The following is a 16,837-nucleotide window of genomic DNA, read 5'->3' as shown; positions in this document are numbered from 1 at the left end:
GCCCCTCCTCTGGGTCTTGAAGCCTGACCTGTAAGAGGGCTGGTTCAAGGGCAGCCCTCCCTGTAGGTAGGAGCTGGTCTGGTCTCTGCAACATGTCACTAAGCAAAGACTGATGTTGGTGGGGAGGGGCGTAGAGAGGATCGGGGCTGTGGACTCTGGTAATAGCCACATCTAGTCTTTAAAACATAATTTAGATCAAGCATTTCTCCTGCTTAAAGATTGCCTGTTGCATCCTATTACAAACTCCTGCTTGCCTCCTGCACGGCCCTCTGCTTCTCAGACATCGTCTCGTAAGACTTCTACCCTCATTCACTGTGCTTCAGTTGTACTCCCTTTTATCCCCACTCGTGAAACACATCACACTTACTCCCACCCCAGGGCCTTTGCTCGGGCTGCGACTTTTGCTTGGCATGCTCTTCCCTGGAACCTCACGTGGCTTAGGTCACTTAGGTGTTGGTGAACACTGCATTTCCTCAGTGAGGTGTTTCTGAATGACTCAGTCCCACGTGGCCCTTCCTTTACAGTATCCCTTTCACTTCTGGGCACGGCACTCAGGGTGGAAGGATCCTGTATGTTTCTTTGCTTCTTCTTCCACTGGAATGTCACTCACAGGAACGGGGCTCTCGTCTATCTTGTTTATGCTGGAGCCTCAGCGCCTAGAACAGTGCTTGGCCCCTGCTAGGTGTTCAATAGACACATGCAAAGTGCCTGGTTGAAAATTGTCAGGTTTTGGTCTTGTCTGCCACCTCAAAGCCTATTTAGAAAAGTCTCATTCAATAGTTCGGCTGGCAGGGGGGCATCTGAGGATGCTCGGGGCGAGGTGGCTACGGGAAGCTGGTCTTGGCTGGGGTGGTACATGCCAGCCAGGCTGCACGTGTGAGGGAATCCATGCGTGGGATCGCTGCTGAGCAGGCGGGGGCTCCGACCATTGGGATGTGGGCCTTTGTCTCAGTTTCCCAGGTTGCCATAGACTGGGCAGCTTGGCCGACAGAAATGTGTTGTCTGTACAGACTAGAAGTTTGAGATTAAGGGCAGGGCGGCCTCCTTCTGAGGACTATGGGGGAAAATCTGTTCTAGGCCTCTCTCTGGTGGTTCACTGGCGATCTTAGCCATTCCTTGGCTGACAGAAGAGTCACCCCAATCTCTACTTTTTATCATCACATGGCGTTCTCACCGTGTACTGGCCTCTGTGTCCAAATTTCGTCTTGTTCTAAGGACACACAGTCAGACTGAATTAGGGCCCACCCTAATGACCTCCTTTAATTTGGTCATCGGCAGAGACCTTATTTCTAATTAAGGTCATATCTACAGGGACTGAGGTTTAAGACTCCAACATCTTTTCAGGGGACACAATTCAAACCATAACAGCATTCTGGGGCATTCAGGTTAGAGCAGCAGCCTTTGCTCAGCCAAATGCTCTGGAGGTTGAGTTTAGTGCCCTGAGGGAGGACAGAAGGCCTCCAGTGGAGAGAAAGTGTCTCTGGACTGCCTTCATGAAGGTTCCTGAAGCCAGAACCACCAAGGGCAGGGAGGTTCTCAAGATTGGCCTCCTGGGTTGCTTGGGCTGGCGTCTCTCTCACTACTGTGCTCCCATCACGGTGCTTTCCTTTTTGCGAGCAGCTCCAGGACCCAGGCAAATATCCCACTCACCACGCAGGAAACAAATCTCTGCTTTAATTGCCAGGGCAATAAGTGCACTCCTAGTGCCGAAGACATCACCTGGAAAAGCACTTTGGCTAATTTGAATTTAAGCGGAGTTCTGAAATGACTGAGGGTCCTACTGCGAGGGTCTGGCCCCCACCCCTCCAGCGCCTACTTCCGCTGGCAGCCCTGCCCCCCGCCTCCCCCAACCCCCCCCCCCCCCCCCCCCCCGAGCTCCTCTGCAAAGCTGCTGGCATCTCTCCGCCCTTGCTGAGCGGAGGGGAGCAGGTTGGAGGTGCAGGCCAGGAGGCCGCCTCGGAACAGCTGCCAATCTGCCAGACGACCGGAAAGAGAATCACGCAGCAGTGAGCGGAAACTCAGGGGGAGCTCCGAGGAGGCAGAATGTAATTGTCTTGATTGGAATTTTCCTGGGCCCCCAGCCAATGCCGCTTCCATCTTGTCGACCCAAACATCAAGAATTTGCCTTTTGTCGTGCTGCTCCAGAGCACCCTTCTCCTTTTCTGCCTCGTCAAACTCCTTATCTGGGCAAAGCACAAAGAAACCTCTTTTCAAACAGAAACTGTCTTAAAATTCAGAACAGAATGGGGACTCGTGGGCCCCCAGGAGATCCCACAACTGGCCTAAGCTGGGTGGTGTTGTGGAGTGTGAGGGGTGGTGGAGAATGGGTTGACCTTGAACTCACCACCAAGGGACACTGTATTAGGTCGTGCTCAGCCTTGAGCAAAGGGATTAAGTGGAGGAGAAGGAAAGAGAAAGGGGAAGAATTTAGTTCCCTTTTCTTTTTTTTTAGATGCATATTCAGTCACAGGCGACCCCAAGATGTGTTGGGTGCACAGTCTGACCTGCGATCGCCTGGTCGGAGAGAACCTCTCTCTCCAGATCGAACCTGGCAGTCAGTGTCCAAGCTTGCTGCCTTTTACCAGGTACGCTTTCCCCACTCTCGATGTGTCTTTCTGTGCAGAGGGAGCCCTGTTATAAGACTCTGGACTCTTCCTTACCCTGGGGAAGGTGGACTTTGCTCAATGTTGAGTTTTGCAGCAGGACCTCAGCACTTAGGTCTGCTCTACTGCTCGCCTGTCTCATAGGAGCCAGCTCTCCCCAGGCATCTGGCTTCTGCGAGTTCCTCTGTGGTATAAATCCCAACATGAGTCACCCCCCGACTTCTGCCACATGATAGGCCCCGTCCAGGTCCCCAGGGACCATCACCTTGCAAGCCCATCTGTCTCTAACATTAAGCTACAAGCTCCAATCAAGGGGGTACTTCTGGCTTCCATCTGTCTTATGCTTTGACTGATTTTAAACACAGGTGGAGGATGATGGTGCTGCCGACGGAAGCACCCTAAAGCCCCTTGGCTGATTTATCCCATCCTGTAAGGGCTCTAGGGCCACGCTGCAAGTTGGATGCTTGAATTAGCAATTCTCCTACTCTACCACATCAGAAGATGCTGGTTCTCAGATCCTACAGAGGCTAGCAGTTTCCCTTGATCCCTGCACAACTTGGAGTTGGCAGAGACACTCCTTGATGTGCGACCTCTCCAGGGTAGAGAGACCAGGACTGAGAATTCGGGTCAGGGGGAGACTCACTATCTGATCCCAGTCCCTGCTGACCCAGTGGGAGTGCTGGGAAGCCTCTGTTTAGATGGCACCTGTCTCATTTGCTCCCTTGCTGGTCAACTGGATGGGCTCTGAGAGAGTCAGGGAGCAGTTCGCCATGAGGTCTGGCCTTTCCTTACTGTGGGAGAAGCTCTTTCTGCATTCTGACAGCCCTGGGAAGGTGGGGGTGAGTGGTCATTGCAGTGGGGCTGGTGTTTCTCATCCAGTCTACCGTGTGTGGGAGCAGGCCTCCCGTGAGCCTTCTTGCCGGTGTTTGCAAAGGGCAGACTGAATGTCAAAGTCTTAGGCGGAAGGGCTGCCGCCAGCCACATAGTCTGGGCTTTGCACAACTCCTTGGGGCGCCACCATGCTGTGCAGTCATTATGAACTTACAGAATGATTACAAGTGCCCGCAAAGAGCAGGAAAGCACCTTGAGGCAGGGCACCTTTCCTGAATGCTGAGAAAATTTCCATTTGGGCTAGCAATATGGACAAACTTTTCATTTCACTGAGGAGACACCTGAGAACCGTGGAGAAGAGCTTTAGGTCACAGATCTGGCTGTAGCAGAGGCAGGACGGGCACCTAGCTCTCTCGAACATGCGTGTGCTTCTGTGCTGTCCGGCAACTTGGGTCTGTGGTAAGGTGGGCGCCCAAGCAACATCACCTCGCCCCCTTGGTACCCCTCTTGATAGGACATGGCACCAGCTGGCTCAACTCTCTTGACCTCCCTGTGCTCCCCCAACACCCCAGCCTACCTGTTGTGAACTGGGTAGTCGTGGACTGGCTCTCGTTGGTCCCGCGGACGGCGCTGACCCACACCTCATAGCGGGAGCCTGGCCGCAGGGCCTGCACTGAGTACTGGCTCAGGGGAGGCTGGAGCCGGAAAGTGGTCTTCCCGCCTTCCCCGCCCACCAAGCCATACTTCAAGAGAATGAAATCGACTTTGGCTCGAGGTGGGGTCCATTCCACGAAGGCCACAGTGTCGGAGACGTCTCGAACCAGGATCTGTGTGGGCCCATCAATGACTGAATGAAAAGGATCAAGCAGAAAAAAGAGTTTAGAAATGGGTGTTCGAAATCAGCTCTCTTCTTTCCTCCTTAGGTTAGCTTGGTCAGTCAAAGAAAGGTAGGTATTACTATCCCAATTTACAGATGGGGAAAATGAGACACAGTAAGACGAAATCGCTTTCCTGAGGACACACAGTTTGGCAACAGGGGTAGCAACACCGGAAGTCGGTTCCCCTGACTTGCTCTCACCAGGCTCTGCTGTTCCAGCTTTGATGCTCCCCCATTTGGGCAGGGGAAGAGCACCCACTTGCTTGCAAGCCCTGCTTCTGTCTGGAAGTAGTGGGCCAGAGAACGGAGAGATGTGCTCGTGCTCTGTGTGCTCTGCCTTTCTTTCACCTTCTCTGAGCCCTGACCAAAGATCTCCAAGATTATCAGCCCCATGTAAACACCTGAGACTTCCAACTCAGTTGCCAAAGAGGGGTATCATGAGTGTCCAAAAGATGTCCCTGCTCAGCCACACCTACAGCTCCGTCAGTCCAGTTGTTAAGACAGTACCACAACCCAACAGACATTTGCATTGTGGATGGAAAATGGAAAACATTCCTTCTGGGGACAAAAAAAAAAAAGAAAAAAAAAAGGCCTTTAGTTTAGGAAGACCATCTTGTGGGCTATCTTTTTCCCCACTTGCTCTTGCATATTCCTGAGCTACAAGGGTACTATGTTCCCTCCTGAGCCCTGGCCTCTGGCACTGAGTGGCTGAGGGGAACGTCACTGTGGTGCGGCATGACCTAGAAAAGCTGCTTGGCATCCCATGGGACCCACCACCCGTGGTTCCAGCACCCACTTGGGGTCCTGTTCTTAGTAACTTAGACAGTGGTGAGATCAAGGAAGGGGAGAGAATGTCAAATGGAAATAGAAAAAGAAAGAACTTCACGAGGAAAATAGAAAATGCTGTCCTCAACTCCTCATGGCAGGTCTGCACGGCCAATGTGTCCTTTTTTGAATTACTCATTACCTTCTAAAAGAGTGGGCCCAGCTTCCCTGTCTGCATTTATAATACGACTGTGCCTCTCTGGCTGGAGCTGATTAATATCAATATTAATGTTCTTCAAGGATTTGGGATTGGAACCAGAGGCTCAGCTTCTCTGTTTAGATGGTTTGGGACATGGAGATCCAGGGCTGGTATGACCGTTCTCTATCATAGTCACACATAAATAGAAAACATCTGATCTGAAGAGAGAGAAAACGGGAGGGAAGGGAGGGAAGAAGGGAGAGTGATTTTCATCAATACATATTTGGTCTTGGTCCCTTCATGACACAAAGCTCCTAAAATCCTTGGAATTTCCTAAGCCAAGAGAGCACTAATGTCTTCTGTGATGTTAATGAGGTGAGGCTTGGAGCTGGGTACCAGGGGAGTGAGCTCTGTGATTAGAGGGTTGGAACTTTCAGTCCCACTCCTGACCTCTGGTCACCATCAGTCCTGCCAGTAAGGGAGCCTCTGTAAAAACCCTAAAGGACTGGGTACAGAGAGCTTCCAGGTTGGGGAACTAGAACGCTCCCACCAGGCACCATGCTGGGCTGGTTAGGGCTTTGGCCAATGTGTCTTTTTATCTGGCTGTTGGTTAGTAACCTTCAATATCCTTTGTAGTGAGCCAGTAATCTTGTGAGCAAATGGATTTCCTGAGTTCTAGGAGCAGTTCTAACAAATTAATCAAAACTGAGGAGGGGGCGGTGGGAATCTCTGCTGTGTAGCCAGTTGGTCAGAAACACAGGTAGTGACCTGGGTGTGCAACTGGCATCTGATGTGGACAGCTGTCTTGTGGGACTGAGCCTTCAGCCTGTGGCATCTGTTCCTGTGTCTGGGTAGATAGTTTCAGAATTGAGTGGAATTGTTGGCTACCCAACTGGTGCCCAGAGAATTGCTTTGTGGGGGGACGTCCCTCTTCAACACACACACACACACACACACACACACACACACACACACAGGATTTGGGTGCAGAATTTTAGGAACAAATATATGAGGTGAAAGAGAAATGAATGACTCTGGGGAGCTTCTAGAAAGACAGAGAGAGTAACCTGAACTTGGCTTTCCATTCCCCAGTTTTTTCGTGACATCCAGATACATTCTGGTCCTAGGGTTGCAGGAGACACTCTATGTCCTTCCAGTAAATTCTTGTTTGCTTTAGCTAGTTAAAGAAAGTTTTTCTTCCTTGTTACCAAAGACCAATCCACTCTGGACTACCTCCTATGGTCTCCAAAATGGAGCATCTTCCACGGATGGACTTAGTCTGACTTTGAGATTCTCAGTCTTTCAGAGTTGGTCTTTTTCCTGGGCACCCAATCCTCTTTCTGGGTCTAGTCCAATCTTATTCTCTGTTAAGCAGCTTAGGATTTTTGGCTTACTACCAGTCAAAATAAAAATCACCAGGCCATTTTGGTGCCACCTGGTTTGGAGTTAAAATGAAGTTCTGTTTTTCATATTTGAAGTAATGATATGATTTAACAGAACACATCCAGATGTTTTCAGCATGCTGAATTTAATGGTTTTAGGTAACTTGGGCCTTTTAAATTTAATTTAACTTAATAACAAAATGGGAGAAGTGGTCTTCTAGCTTCTGTAGAAACATAAACTTGAAACATAGATTCTCAGTGCATGGGTATTGAGTAAATGAAATGAATGAATGTTCTCTGTATTCATGAGAAAGAAGGGGAAGCATTTCAGAGAACTGAAGCTTCTTGAAGAAAAAAAAAAAAAAGATGTCATAGAAACTCAAAAGACATTGGAAGGTAGTTGTCCCTTAACTCTTTAAATGCCCAAGACCTTGACCATAATGGATTGTCCATATTAGAATACAATCCTCCTGCCAAGGCCATAGTTGCAGGAGGTCTAGTAATTTGCATTCCTTAAAGGACCTGCCTGGAAGAAGCAAGTCTGAGTGCTTCTGAGGACTCAGAGCTTCGCAGGAGGGGGCTGTCAGACCTCAGCAGAAGGAAATAATTAAATAACCCTTCTCTGAAAACAGCAGACAGGGTTGGGAGACAACCTTCATTTCTTTAGCCACCCTTGGATTCTGCCCTTCTGTTGGCTTCTCAGTAGTGGTGTCCCCATTCCAGTCAAGTTGGTGTCAGTTTGCTTTCAATTTAGGTCCTAATTTCTAAACAAACACAAGTTCTACTCGGAAAGTCAACTGGAATAAATATTTTTCTCTCCATTTCTTCATGGCTCTGTACACAATGCCAAAGAATTAACTAGGACATTTTTCTTAATTGAAAAAAATCTGCCTAGCTTTACCGCAAATTTTTAAATCTGGGATTTAAATCCTAAGGACCTTTCAAACCAAAAGAAAAAAGAAAAAAGCAAACAAAAAAAACCCCTGCAAATTTCATAAAAATGTACCTCGAGTAGAAGACTGAGACAGGGTTAGACTATCTTCCCCAAATTTGGAGGAAAAGCTTTCTACACCATCAGTGCCCTTCTCTGCCCTCTTCTGAACCATCCTTTTTGTCTAGGCTTTTGTTTTCCAGTCAACTTTTCTTAAAATCAGTTCACAGGAATGACCTGGAGTCATTGAAATGTTCCATCCCAGAGGAAGAGCATCTACATGTCATGAAATGTCGGGTTCCAGCATAACTTTGGGGAATGAAACTGGAAAACTCTAGTCACTGGCGTCTGCAGAAATTCCTACAGAGAACTTTTTAGTTTCATGGCTATGGTGTTTCTTCTAAAACATATTTGCATTAGAACAGTAGTTCTAGGGGCGCCTGGGTGGTTCAGTGGGTTAAGTCACTGCCTTCAGCTCAGGTCATGATCTCAGGGACCTGGAATCGAGCCTCGCATCAGACTCCCTGCTCAGGGAGGAGCCTGCTTCCCCCCCTCTCTCTGCCTGCCTCTCTGCCTACTTGTGATCTCTCTCTCTCTGTCAAATAAGTAAATAAAATCTTTTAAAAAAAAAAAAAGAACAGTAGTTTTAAGCGTTTTTAGTGGGGAATAATACTCTTTTCCTTTAAACAACAAAATCTGAAATGCCCGTACAAAATACAAAACAGGTGGAGCTGCCTTGGTCGGAGGCTGTGTTGGGCACAGGTGCAGATGTAATCAGAGGCCTGCATCTCACCTCCATCCTTGCCTTGAGCCACTGCCATGGAGCACTGCCCTAATGGAACATAATCTAATGCCACAATAGTTTAAAACCAATGTTTTCTAGGCTGAGCATAAGCCCCAGCACCTGATGTTATTTAGTTTGGTTCCAATTAGCAAAGTATGAATCACTAATCCATAAACATGGTCTCATTACATGGTGTTGTCATTCTTTTTTCTAGCCAACTTGGCCTTTGTCCTAAACCCATAACTGGCTTTCTTAGGTGTCAATGTCAGTTTACGAAAAATAAAGTTGTACCGATATTAACCTATCTCAGTAGATGTCTGTAAACTAAAAGGGAAAAGTGCTTAACTCTTGAGTCTATGTCAATAAAATGAGACCAATGTCTCATTGGTCAATAAAATGAGACCAAAAATGATACCAGATGCTATTTGTAACCTTTGAGAAATTCTTGGGAAGTGTGTACACATATGCATCGCAATTACTGATTTACAGCATTGAAGTTGGCCATCTTTGTTAGCTAAGAAAACAATAAGGCAAAAGATCACGCAGTTACTGAATCGAATCTAGAAACAACAGTCTTGCATAAGATTAACTGTGGGAATGAACTAATATCAACTTAAGTCATCACTTTGAACAGTGACCCAACTCACCCATACTTGTTTTGAGTTATTTATTTCCAGCTGCTCTCACTTCTAAGTGTGTTCTCTGTGTATATGTATATATACTGGGTCTTGAGCACTCTCTTATCAACATAGAGCTCTTCACTTTGTGTGCTTTTTCTAACTTAGTCCTCACGTCAACTCAGAGAAGGAAGTATTTTCGTTCATCACTGGAAAATGATGGCAAGTTTGGGGAGGGTTGGATGACTTTCACTAAATCTTCCAATAGATAAGACTTAGTTCTTCTTGCTGGTTCTTAAGCTCAAGATACTAAGGGATGACAAATGAAGCCTCTTGATGAAGAAGATCAGAAGAAATACACTGGAAATCCTAACAAAGAATTTTCCCCATATGATACTCTCCCAGATTTCTGTGCTTGCAAGGATTAGCAATAGGGAAGACGTTCAGCTATGCAACTGGTAGAGTAGCTCCATCTCCAGGAATCCAAATCATTTTCAGCTCCAGAAGAAAACCCAACACCCTTTGTCTCTCTACTTCTTGGGCAACTTGGTGTCCTTTTTCCAGTGTGACCTAATGGGTAGGCATAGGAAGAAGGGTTGGGAGCACTCACCAGTGGAGACGCTGGCTGAAGTAGGGGGGCTCCGGGCTTGCTCTTTCAGAGCCACCACATTGACAATGTATTCCTCCCCAGGCTTTAGTCCTGTCTGATTGAAGGATGTGACGTCACTGGGGAGCTGAGCAATCACTCCTCCTTCATTATTCTGGAGGGTGGGAAGAAAGAAGGAGCAGAAAAGGCAAAAGAGAAAAGTCACTGGGAGAGAAAAGTGTGAAACATCAATTTTGAATTGTTCATTAAAAATGGGGCCCACATCTGTTCCCATGACACTGACAGCTGAATTTCTGGAGCCAGGAAAAACTCCCAACAGTCTCAGTAAGAATCTTACTGCTCCATGAGCATTTGGCAAATGGAGAATCAACTTTCAAGAACATTTCTTTGGCCTTCCTTGAGTCTTTTGAGTTTGCCAACAAAAATTGGTCATGAGGCGATGTGGATTGACTCTTGCCAAAGTTTCCATGTTTGATGGTTATGGTTAGCATCCACCAGATTTGGGGGCCTTTATTATGATGAGCATGCTTGGAATTGTGTCTGCCTATGCCTGTGAATATCTTTATGTATACGTACAACATTTTTCAGACTAAACCATGTCCAGTTTTTGAATGAACTGGAGCTATTATTGTGCTCTATCTGGAGTGTTCCATGTTGTTACAGCTGGGTGCAAATATGTCAATGTCTTGTGTTCCCTTCACCCAGATGAGTTAGGACTCAGTGACACAACCACCTAGGAAGTACAAAGAAGAGAAAAAGGAAGCATGGAACAAGTAATAACACAAAGGAGAAAAGAAGAGACAAACTGGTGGAAGAGGAAATGACAAGCATTAACTTGATGATGTTGGGTCCAGAATCATCTACCTACCCACCTCTCATCTGTCATTTTATGTTTTCTGTGTGTGTCCCTGGAAATGGAGAGGACAAAAAGACTCTTTTTGTGTCACTTCCCTATTCTTTGGAGTCTATGTCACCCAGGGTGCCCTATGTATAATTTATAGCCATACCTATAAATCACAGGGACACATGCCCCTCCACACCCCCGTCCCCCCACTCCACCTCCCAGGCAGGGGCTGCAACCTACAGATCACACAGTATTCTGTGTGGCCATGTGTTTGACCTTGGCATGCCCTTTTACATACTAGATGTAAAATAGGCAAACCTAGCATAGTTTCCTTCTGCCTCAGCATCAGGTTGATAGGATTCTCTTTGCCCTATTATACACCCAGCTGTCTACCGTACTGGAGTGGCCATTTTAATGCAGATAATACCTGAAAAAAGTATTTGTACAGAATGCCTGTTCAGATGTGTTTAGCTTGTTGTGACATGACTCTATCCACATAGAGAAGAAAGTCTTGCTTTAGTGGACAGAACCCTGGAGCCCTGGATTCCTGTGTTAAGCCTGCCACCAACTAGCTATCCAATGTTATTTAAGTTTGCTGAGTCTTAGTCTTTTTAAAGTAAACAAACTCGATGTAAAATGAAGGGTCATACTCTGTGAACTTGGAGGTCCTTGGTAGCTCCAACAGTCCATGCCTCGAAGAATTTAGAAGTAAAATAATGGTGAGATCACTGTCTGGTTAGCCAAATATGTGTTCTCTGTCATTAAGTCTGATGACGGGAAAATGTTATTTGATATTGAAAGATTAAGATGGGGGTAAGGTCTATGATTAAACATTACACTCCCATGAGTGGCAGAATTGGGGAGAGTATCAGGAGTCTCAACAAATTTTGGGAAACCAGAACTCGGCTGGTGCCTCTGGCAACTTGGAAAAGTCAGTACTAGATGAATACAATAAAATGCTACTTTAAAGACTAGAATGGAATAAGGATACTTTTTAACTCAAAAACTAAGAACATAATTTGTGTAAGGACGAATTTTCTCAATTAATAGTTTACAAAAGGTATTTTGTGTTATGCCTCAGACCGTCAGAGCTTGGCCATGCAAGCTGATTTTTGGTGCATCTTCTGCACAGAATGAAGCCATGTGACTGATTCAGTCTGGCTTTCCTTATGTCCTAAAGAGAAACCCCAACATTTTGAAGGTTTGGTTTTTAGACTTGCAAAAATCATAGCTTGCCAAACCCTAGAGCTTTCTGAGCAGAGAGCTGGACCCAGTGGCTGCTCCCCGCATCCTGTCTTCCAAAGCCAGGGTGTGAGGCTTGGGGCCACTCTTGCTAGTCAATCCACCACACCTTTGTGGAAGAGATGTTCTAAAGCCCAGACACCACCAGTGGTCCCTTTGTGTCCTTAGCTGCATGGAGAGAGAGACATTGGGTGGCACTGTCCTTGCAGCTCCTGATTCCAAGTTGAGAAGAGTATGAATACTCCAGAAGAGACTGTTGGCAGTGTCACGTGTGGACATTACCTTTGGAATGAAGCTGATCTCCCACCCATCGAAGGAGAATGTGAAGGGCTCCCACTGCACCTCCACGGTGGTCTCTGTGATGGTCTTGAAGTGTAGCCCTTGAGGAGTGGAGAGATCTGGAACACAGCAATGTGGGTGACCATGTCATGGCTATCCCTGGCAGGACATAGAGCATCACCTAGGGCTTTGCCTGGGTGTCCTCCCTCCACACCTTGGGTGCGGTAGGCAATCCCAATCTTGTTGGAAACATGGCGGGTCCCAGGTGCAGGACTGGCCCACTTTGTCATGACCCTGGTGTTGCTCTGTACTGGTGATACCCAAGTGAACATAGCAAACATAATCAAATAAATGCTTTTCTAACGCTTTCTCTCCCATCAGAGGTTAATATTAAAATACAAAAGAGACAACCTTTCCTTTCCTTACTAATGTGGCAAATCTTGCTATTTAGTACACTGCCTTCTCAAAGGATTGAACACTATCTTTGGAGACTCTAAGGATTCCTGAGAGGCAATAAAATGTTCCCATTTCACACCCAGGAGGAGGGAGGCACAGAGAGAGTTGGCTAAGGATGGTAGCCAGCTTCAGAATAAAGACTAGAACGCTTTTCTTGATCATCTGAGGTGCGGTAGGAGTATTTTGTTTAGCTCAAATCGCCTATATCTAGGATGGTCTAAGATGTCCATTTCATGTACATGAAGCAGCTGAAGGCACACACAAAGGACAATGGCAGATCCTGGGATGTTTGCTCTCACTCCACAGTCTCCCTCCAGTTCTTCATTATTTGTCTCCTCTCTCTTTGCCTCACTTACCCTGTTTCTCATTTCTTAATCTCCCCTTTCTCGGACCCCATCCTCCAACCCCCAACACAAACACACATACACACACGGACAGAGGCATGCACGGGTTCAGTGAGGTGGAGTTATGCTTGTCCTAATGGAGTTCCAATTACCAGCCCTGAGATACGACAGCATGACTTATTCTCAGTTCTCCAGGGAGACCACTCCCATTTTAGCTTTGCCTCTCGTGGGATATTCCATTGGAAAACCAACAGATTCTCATCCGTCCTGTTTGGAAGCTTCCTTATGATTCTTGGTTGAAAGGCAGGTCTGATTCTGAACCCACTTGAAGGCACATCAGGTGAGTTTACATCATTTTGTCCTTGTCACCTGGGAGCTTGCCTGAGGGGATGCCCTCAATTGGCATGACGCATGCCACGGGAGGGGGGGGCGGGGATGGAAACCTCATCACTGTGTGCGCACGTGGATGGGAGAGGAGACGCCTGGGAGTCGAGCCAGGGGCTTGCTGTGGTGACTCATCCCGGAGCAAGGTGGGAAAAGCAGCAGATGGTGACCTGCCTCTCCGCACAATCACTGAAGATATTTAAAACTGGTTCTCAGGCACCAGAGGAATTTAGAAAAAAAGGTCAAATATAAACAGAGATAATTATAGGCATATTTACAGAGTCAGCATTCAGAGGGGGAATCCAGTATCATAACAGGATCTCTGTGACAGGATGATTTAAATCCTTTCCTCTCTGTGGGGTCCCTATCCTTCCAAGTGCAGTTCAAGTCCAAGAAACCTTCAAAGCCAGCTCTTCTACCTTGACCTCCCCCTTCTCTGAACTTTCATGGCATTTGTTCACCAAATACCATCTTGTCCTTTGAGACCTACATAGAATGGACTGAAATTTCTTATCCCTTATTTGGTGAGAAGTCCCATCTCTTGACCAAGGGGGGCTTCTGTTTTATGGTTACCACTACTGCTCGAATCTCTCCGTGATATAGTAACAAATATTTGGTTTTTGTCCCTGGCCTCCTGGCATACAACTCCTAAAACTTTCGGAATCTCTGGAGTGATAAGAATCTCTGTTGTATGATTGCAAGATAACTAGATAGCCAGTTTCCAGAAAAACCACGGCATGATTTAAAAGATCGGAACTTGCCGCCTCTCTTCCAGCCTCCAGGGAGGGGAGACGGGCTGGAGACTGAATATTTACCAAGAGCCAGTAACCTATTCAATCGGGGCTGCATAGTGGAACTCCACAAAATTCTCCAAGCAACAGGGTTTGGAGAGTTTCCAGGCTGGTGAAGGGAGGTGCTGGGAGCTGTGGTATATCTGAAGAGGACATGGAAACTCCACACCCCGTCCGCCATCCCTTGCCCTGAGCATCTCTCTTGTTTGGCTGTCCTTGAGCTGTATCCTTGGTAATAAGGCAGTACTAGTGAGTAAAGCACTTTCCTGAGTTCTGTGAATTGTTCTAAGGAATTATCAAACCTAAGGAAGGGTTGTGGGAGTTTACACCTGGTCAGTCATTAGTGCCTGTGACAGCTTTGGACCTGTGACGGGGTGCCCGAGGTGCAGACAGTCCTGTGGGACTCAGGCCCTAACCTGTGGGACCTGACACTCACTCCAGGTACACAGTGTCCGAGTTGAATTGTAAGTCACCTTCCCAGCATCTGAGAGGTGGAGGAGCTGTATTGGAAAAGATGGTCTAAGAAACCAGAGGTGTATAAAGAGAAAAAAAAAATAACAGTTCCTTTCTATGTGCTTCTTACTCTACTTTTTGAGGTAGCCAATGTTAATACTTGGTAGGCAATCTTTTAAAAATTTTCTGTGCTTAAATAAAATATATGTAAAATGCAGATATGCACCTATAGGAATTTCCCCCTGTCCTAAATTAAAGAAAAAAATCCCCACAACAACCTATTTCTTATGGAGAGCAGTTTAGCTGGCCTCTGTCTATGTCTCAACCTCTCTTTCTCTCCACTGACTCTTTCTTAAACTATCCTCTCAAGCCTCAACTTTTATAATCAAAATAGACTATATTTTGCTAAACAAAAGACCATGAAGAAATTATGCCACCTCTCTCTGAGGAAAAGTGGGTGGCGTCAGTGTGGTTTTAAATAAGATTTTTTTTTTTCCCACTCTGCTATACACTTACCATCTGTAACATACCATTTAGCACTTGCTTATTATACATCCTATTTCATATCTTCTGGTTTTGAATCCCTAACTAGATGCAAAGTCTGTAGAAGTCTCATAGTTTCTTTGACTTCTAATCAGACTCGAGCTTATGCCAAGTCAGAACTCAATAATTGCCTTTTTGTCCTTTTGGTTCTATAATTGATAGGAGCTGACTAGATTTGGAAATTCTCTTAATCGGAAGTGCCTTTTTAACGATTTACCCTTTTCCAAGAGGGGTCGCATCAGAAGCCCTTCCCCTCCCGGGCTGTGACTATTGCAGGCATCCCTGAAGAATTAAGAAAAGACACTACTATCATGAATGCCCATGATCTCATGTAGGAGGAAAGAAAAATGAAGTAGGATGGGGAAATGTTACGTACGGGTGGCCACCTTGGCAGTGATGGGAAGGCTGAGGATGTTGCTAATGACAGCGTAGACGCTGATGTTGTAGGTGAGACCTGGCTCCAGCTCCGTGATGGTGATGCCACTCCAATCTCCAGGTACCCGCCGCTGGAGCTGGAGGCCCCCCAGGGCCGTCGGCTGGTAAGAGACCACATATTCCGTCACTGCCATCGGCCCGTCCCATTCCAGCTCAATGGACCTGTCGCTGATACCAGCCACTCGCAAGTCCTCTGGAGGGGCAACTACCGGGAGGCAATACACAGACAGCGTGAGCTCAGAGGACTGCCTTTCCCCATCCTGGACTCAACCCTCTTCTTTACATCTCACCCCATGCACCCTTGCTGTGTGTCCTGCTCCGCTCACTGGCAAGGAGTGATCTGTCACTCCTTCTGCGGGTAGGTTCCTGTCTTTTCGGTGCTTAGTAATCCTCTCTCCCTAGGGCAGCAAGCCAGTGGTGTGCCCGAGCCAACTCTTGCTAGCTGGTGAAAGCTGGATGTCAAATGTTCAGGACTTTTTCAAGAGCGTTGTTAAATGCAGTTATCACTGAAGATAAGTCAATCAAATTGTATGGAAAACAAAGGGAATAAATACTAAAAACTCATCACTTTCAGATTATTTCATGACATTTTACTATGATCCATGGCCTCAAGGTAATTCATGTGTGTCGTACCTCTCTGTCGAACTGTATTCTACTGCACAGTTGTTCCTGATCCTGTGTTGAGTACCATATGGCATGATGGTAGTCTGAAATCGGCCATGGAAGGAGTGTTTCCACCATGGAAATTGGCAAATGCTATAAAGCAGGGTTTTTAATTTTTTCGCTCAGAGGGCTAGTTGTTACATATTTAACAGCACACCACTGACCAACGTTTTTAGTAGTTAAATAAGTGAAATGTCATCAGATTACCTTAGGGACCCATATTTGACTTGGTAAGTGGGAATAAAGGCTTATTCTTGGTTATCTTGCAAAATATAAGAAACCAAAACAGTAAGTTCTGGATGTCATGGCCCGATGAAGATACACAGTAACCCTTTATTGTATTATTCTCCCTTTTAAAAAGAGACCGTTTAGGTTTTAAAAGAAATGTGACTTCTGTTAGACTAGTTCTTCTTAGCCTTGATCTTGGGGATGATGATAAAGAAGTATTCTTGAGGGTTTATTTTTCCCTCTTGTTTCACATCCCCAATGTCACCCCAAGTATCACCCAAGAATAAGTCTCACTCAAATAGGCTTTCATGTATGGTTTCCTTAGGAAGTGATGATTCACCAGGAGTGTGAGTATTAAGTAACTGAACCTTTAAGACCCACTAGGAGACTCAGTCCAGGGTGCTTGTCATTGCAACTGCCTAGAGAGTAAATAAAAAAATTGGGACAATGTTGAAATAATTATAATTAACTTATAAATTTACGTGTGGTGAAGATGTTCATTTAAGAGCCATCACTGGCTTTGAATGTCTCTTCTGAATGTCCTCAGTCTTCCACCTTCACAAGAGCACAGGACTGAGC

The 16,837-nt window shown here is 46.3% G+C and overlaps 1 protein-coding gene across 1 annotated transcript in view; it reads right to left on the bottom strand.

Annotated features, from left to right (window-relative positions):
- The window catches only part of TNR (tenascin R), a 396,641-nt gene that overhangs the window by 56,606 nt on the left and 323,198 nt on the right, over nt 1-16,837 (bottom strand). Inside the window, exons 5-8 of the mRNA XM_059146349.1 lie at nt 15,309-15,572; nt 11,965-12,080; nt 9,600-9,750; nt 4,012-4,281 (exon numbers count right to left, since the gene is read on the bottom strand). Coding sequence (XP_059002332.1) covers nt 4,012-4,281; nt 9,600-9,750; nt 11,965-12,080; nt 15,309-15,572 — 801 coding nt within the window. The remainder of the gene's footprint in view (nt 1-4,011; nt 4,282-9,599; nt 9,751-11,964; nt 12,081-15,308; nt 15,573-16,837) is intronic.

This window comes from Mustela lutreola, chromosome 14 (genome assembly GCF_030435805.1).
Source record: "Mustela lutreola isolate mMusLut2 chromosome 14, mMusLut2.pri, whole genome shotgun sequence".
Taxonomy (NCBI): domain Eukaryota; kingdom Metazoa; phylum Chordata; class Mammalia; order Carnivora; family Mustelidae; genus Mustela; species Mustela lutreola.
The sequence above is the reverse complement of the archived record's forward strand: the minus strand, read 5'-3'. Positions and strand labels throughout refer to the sequence as shown.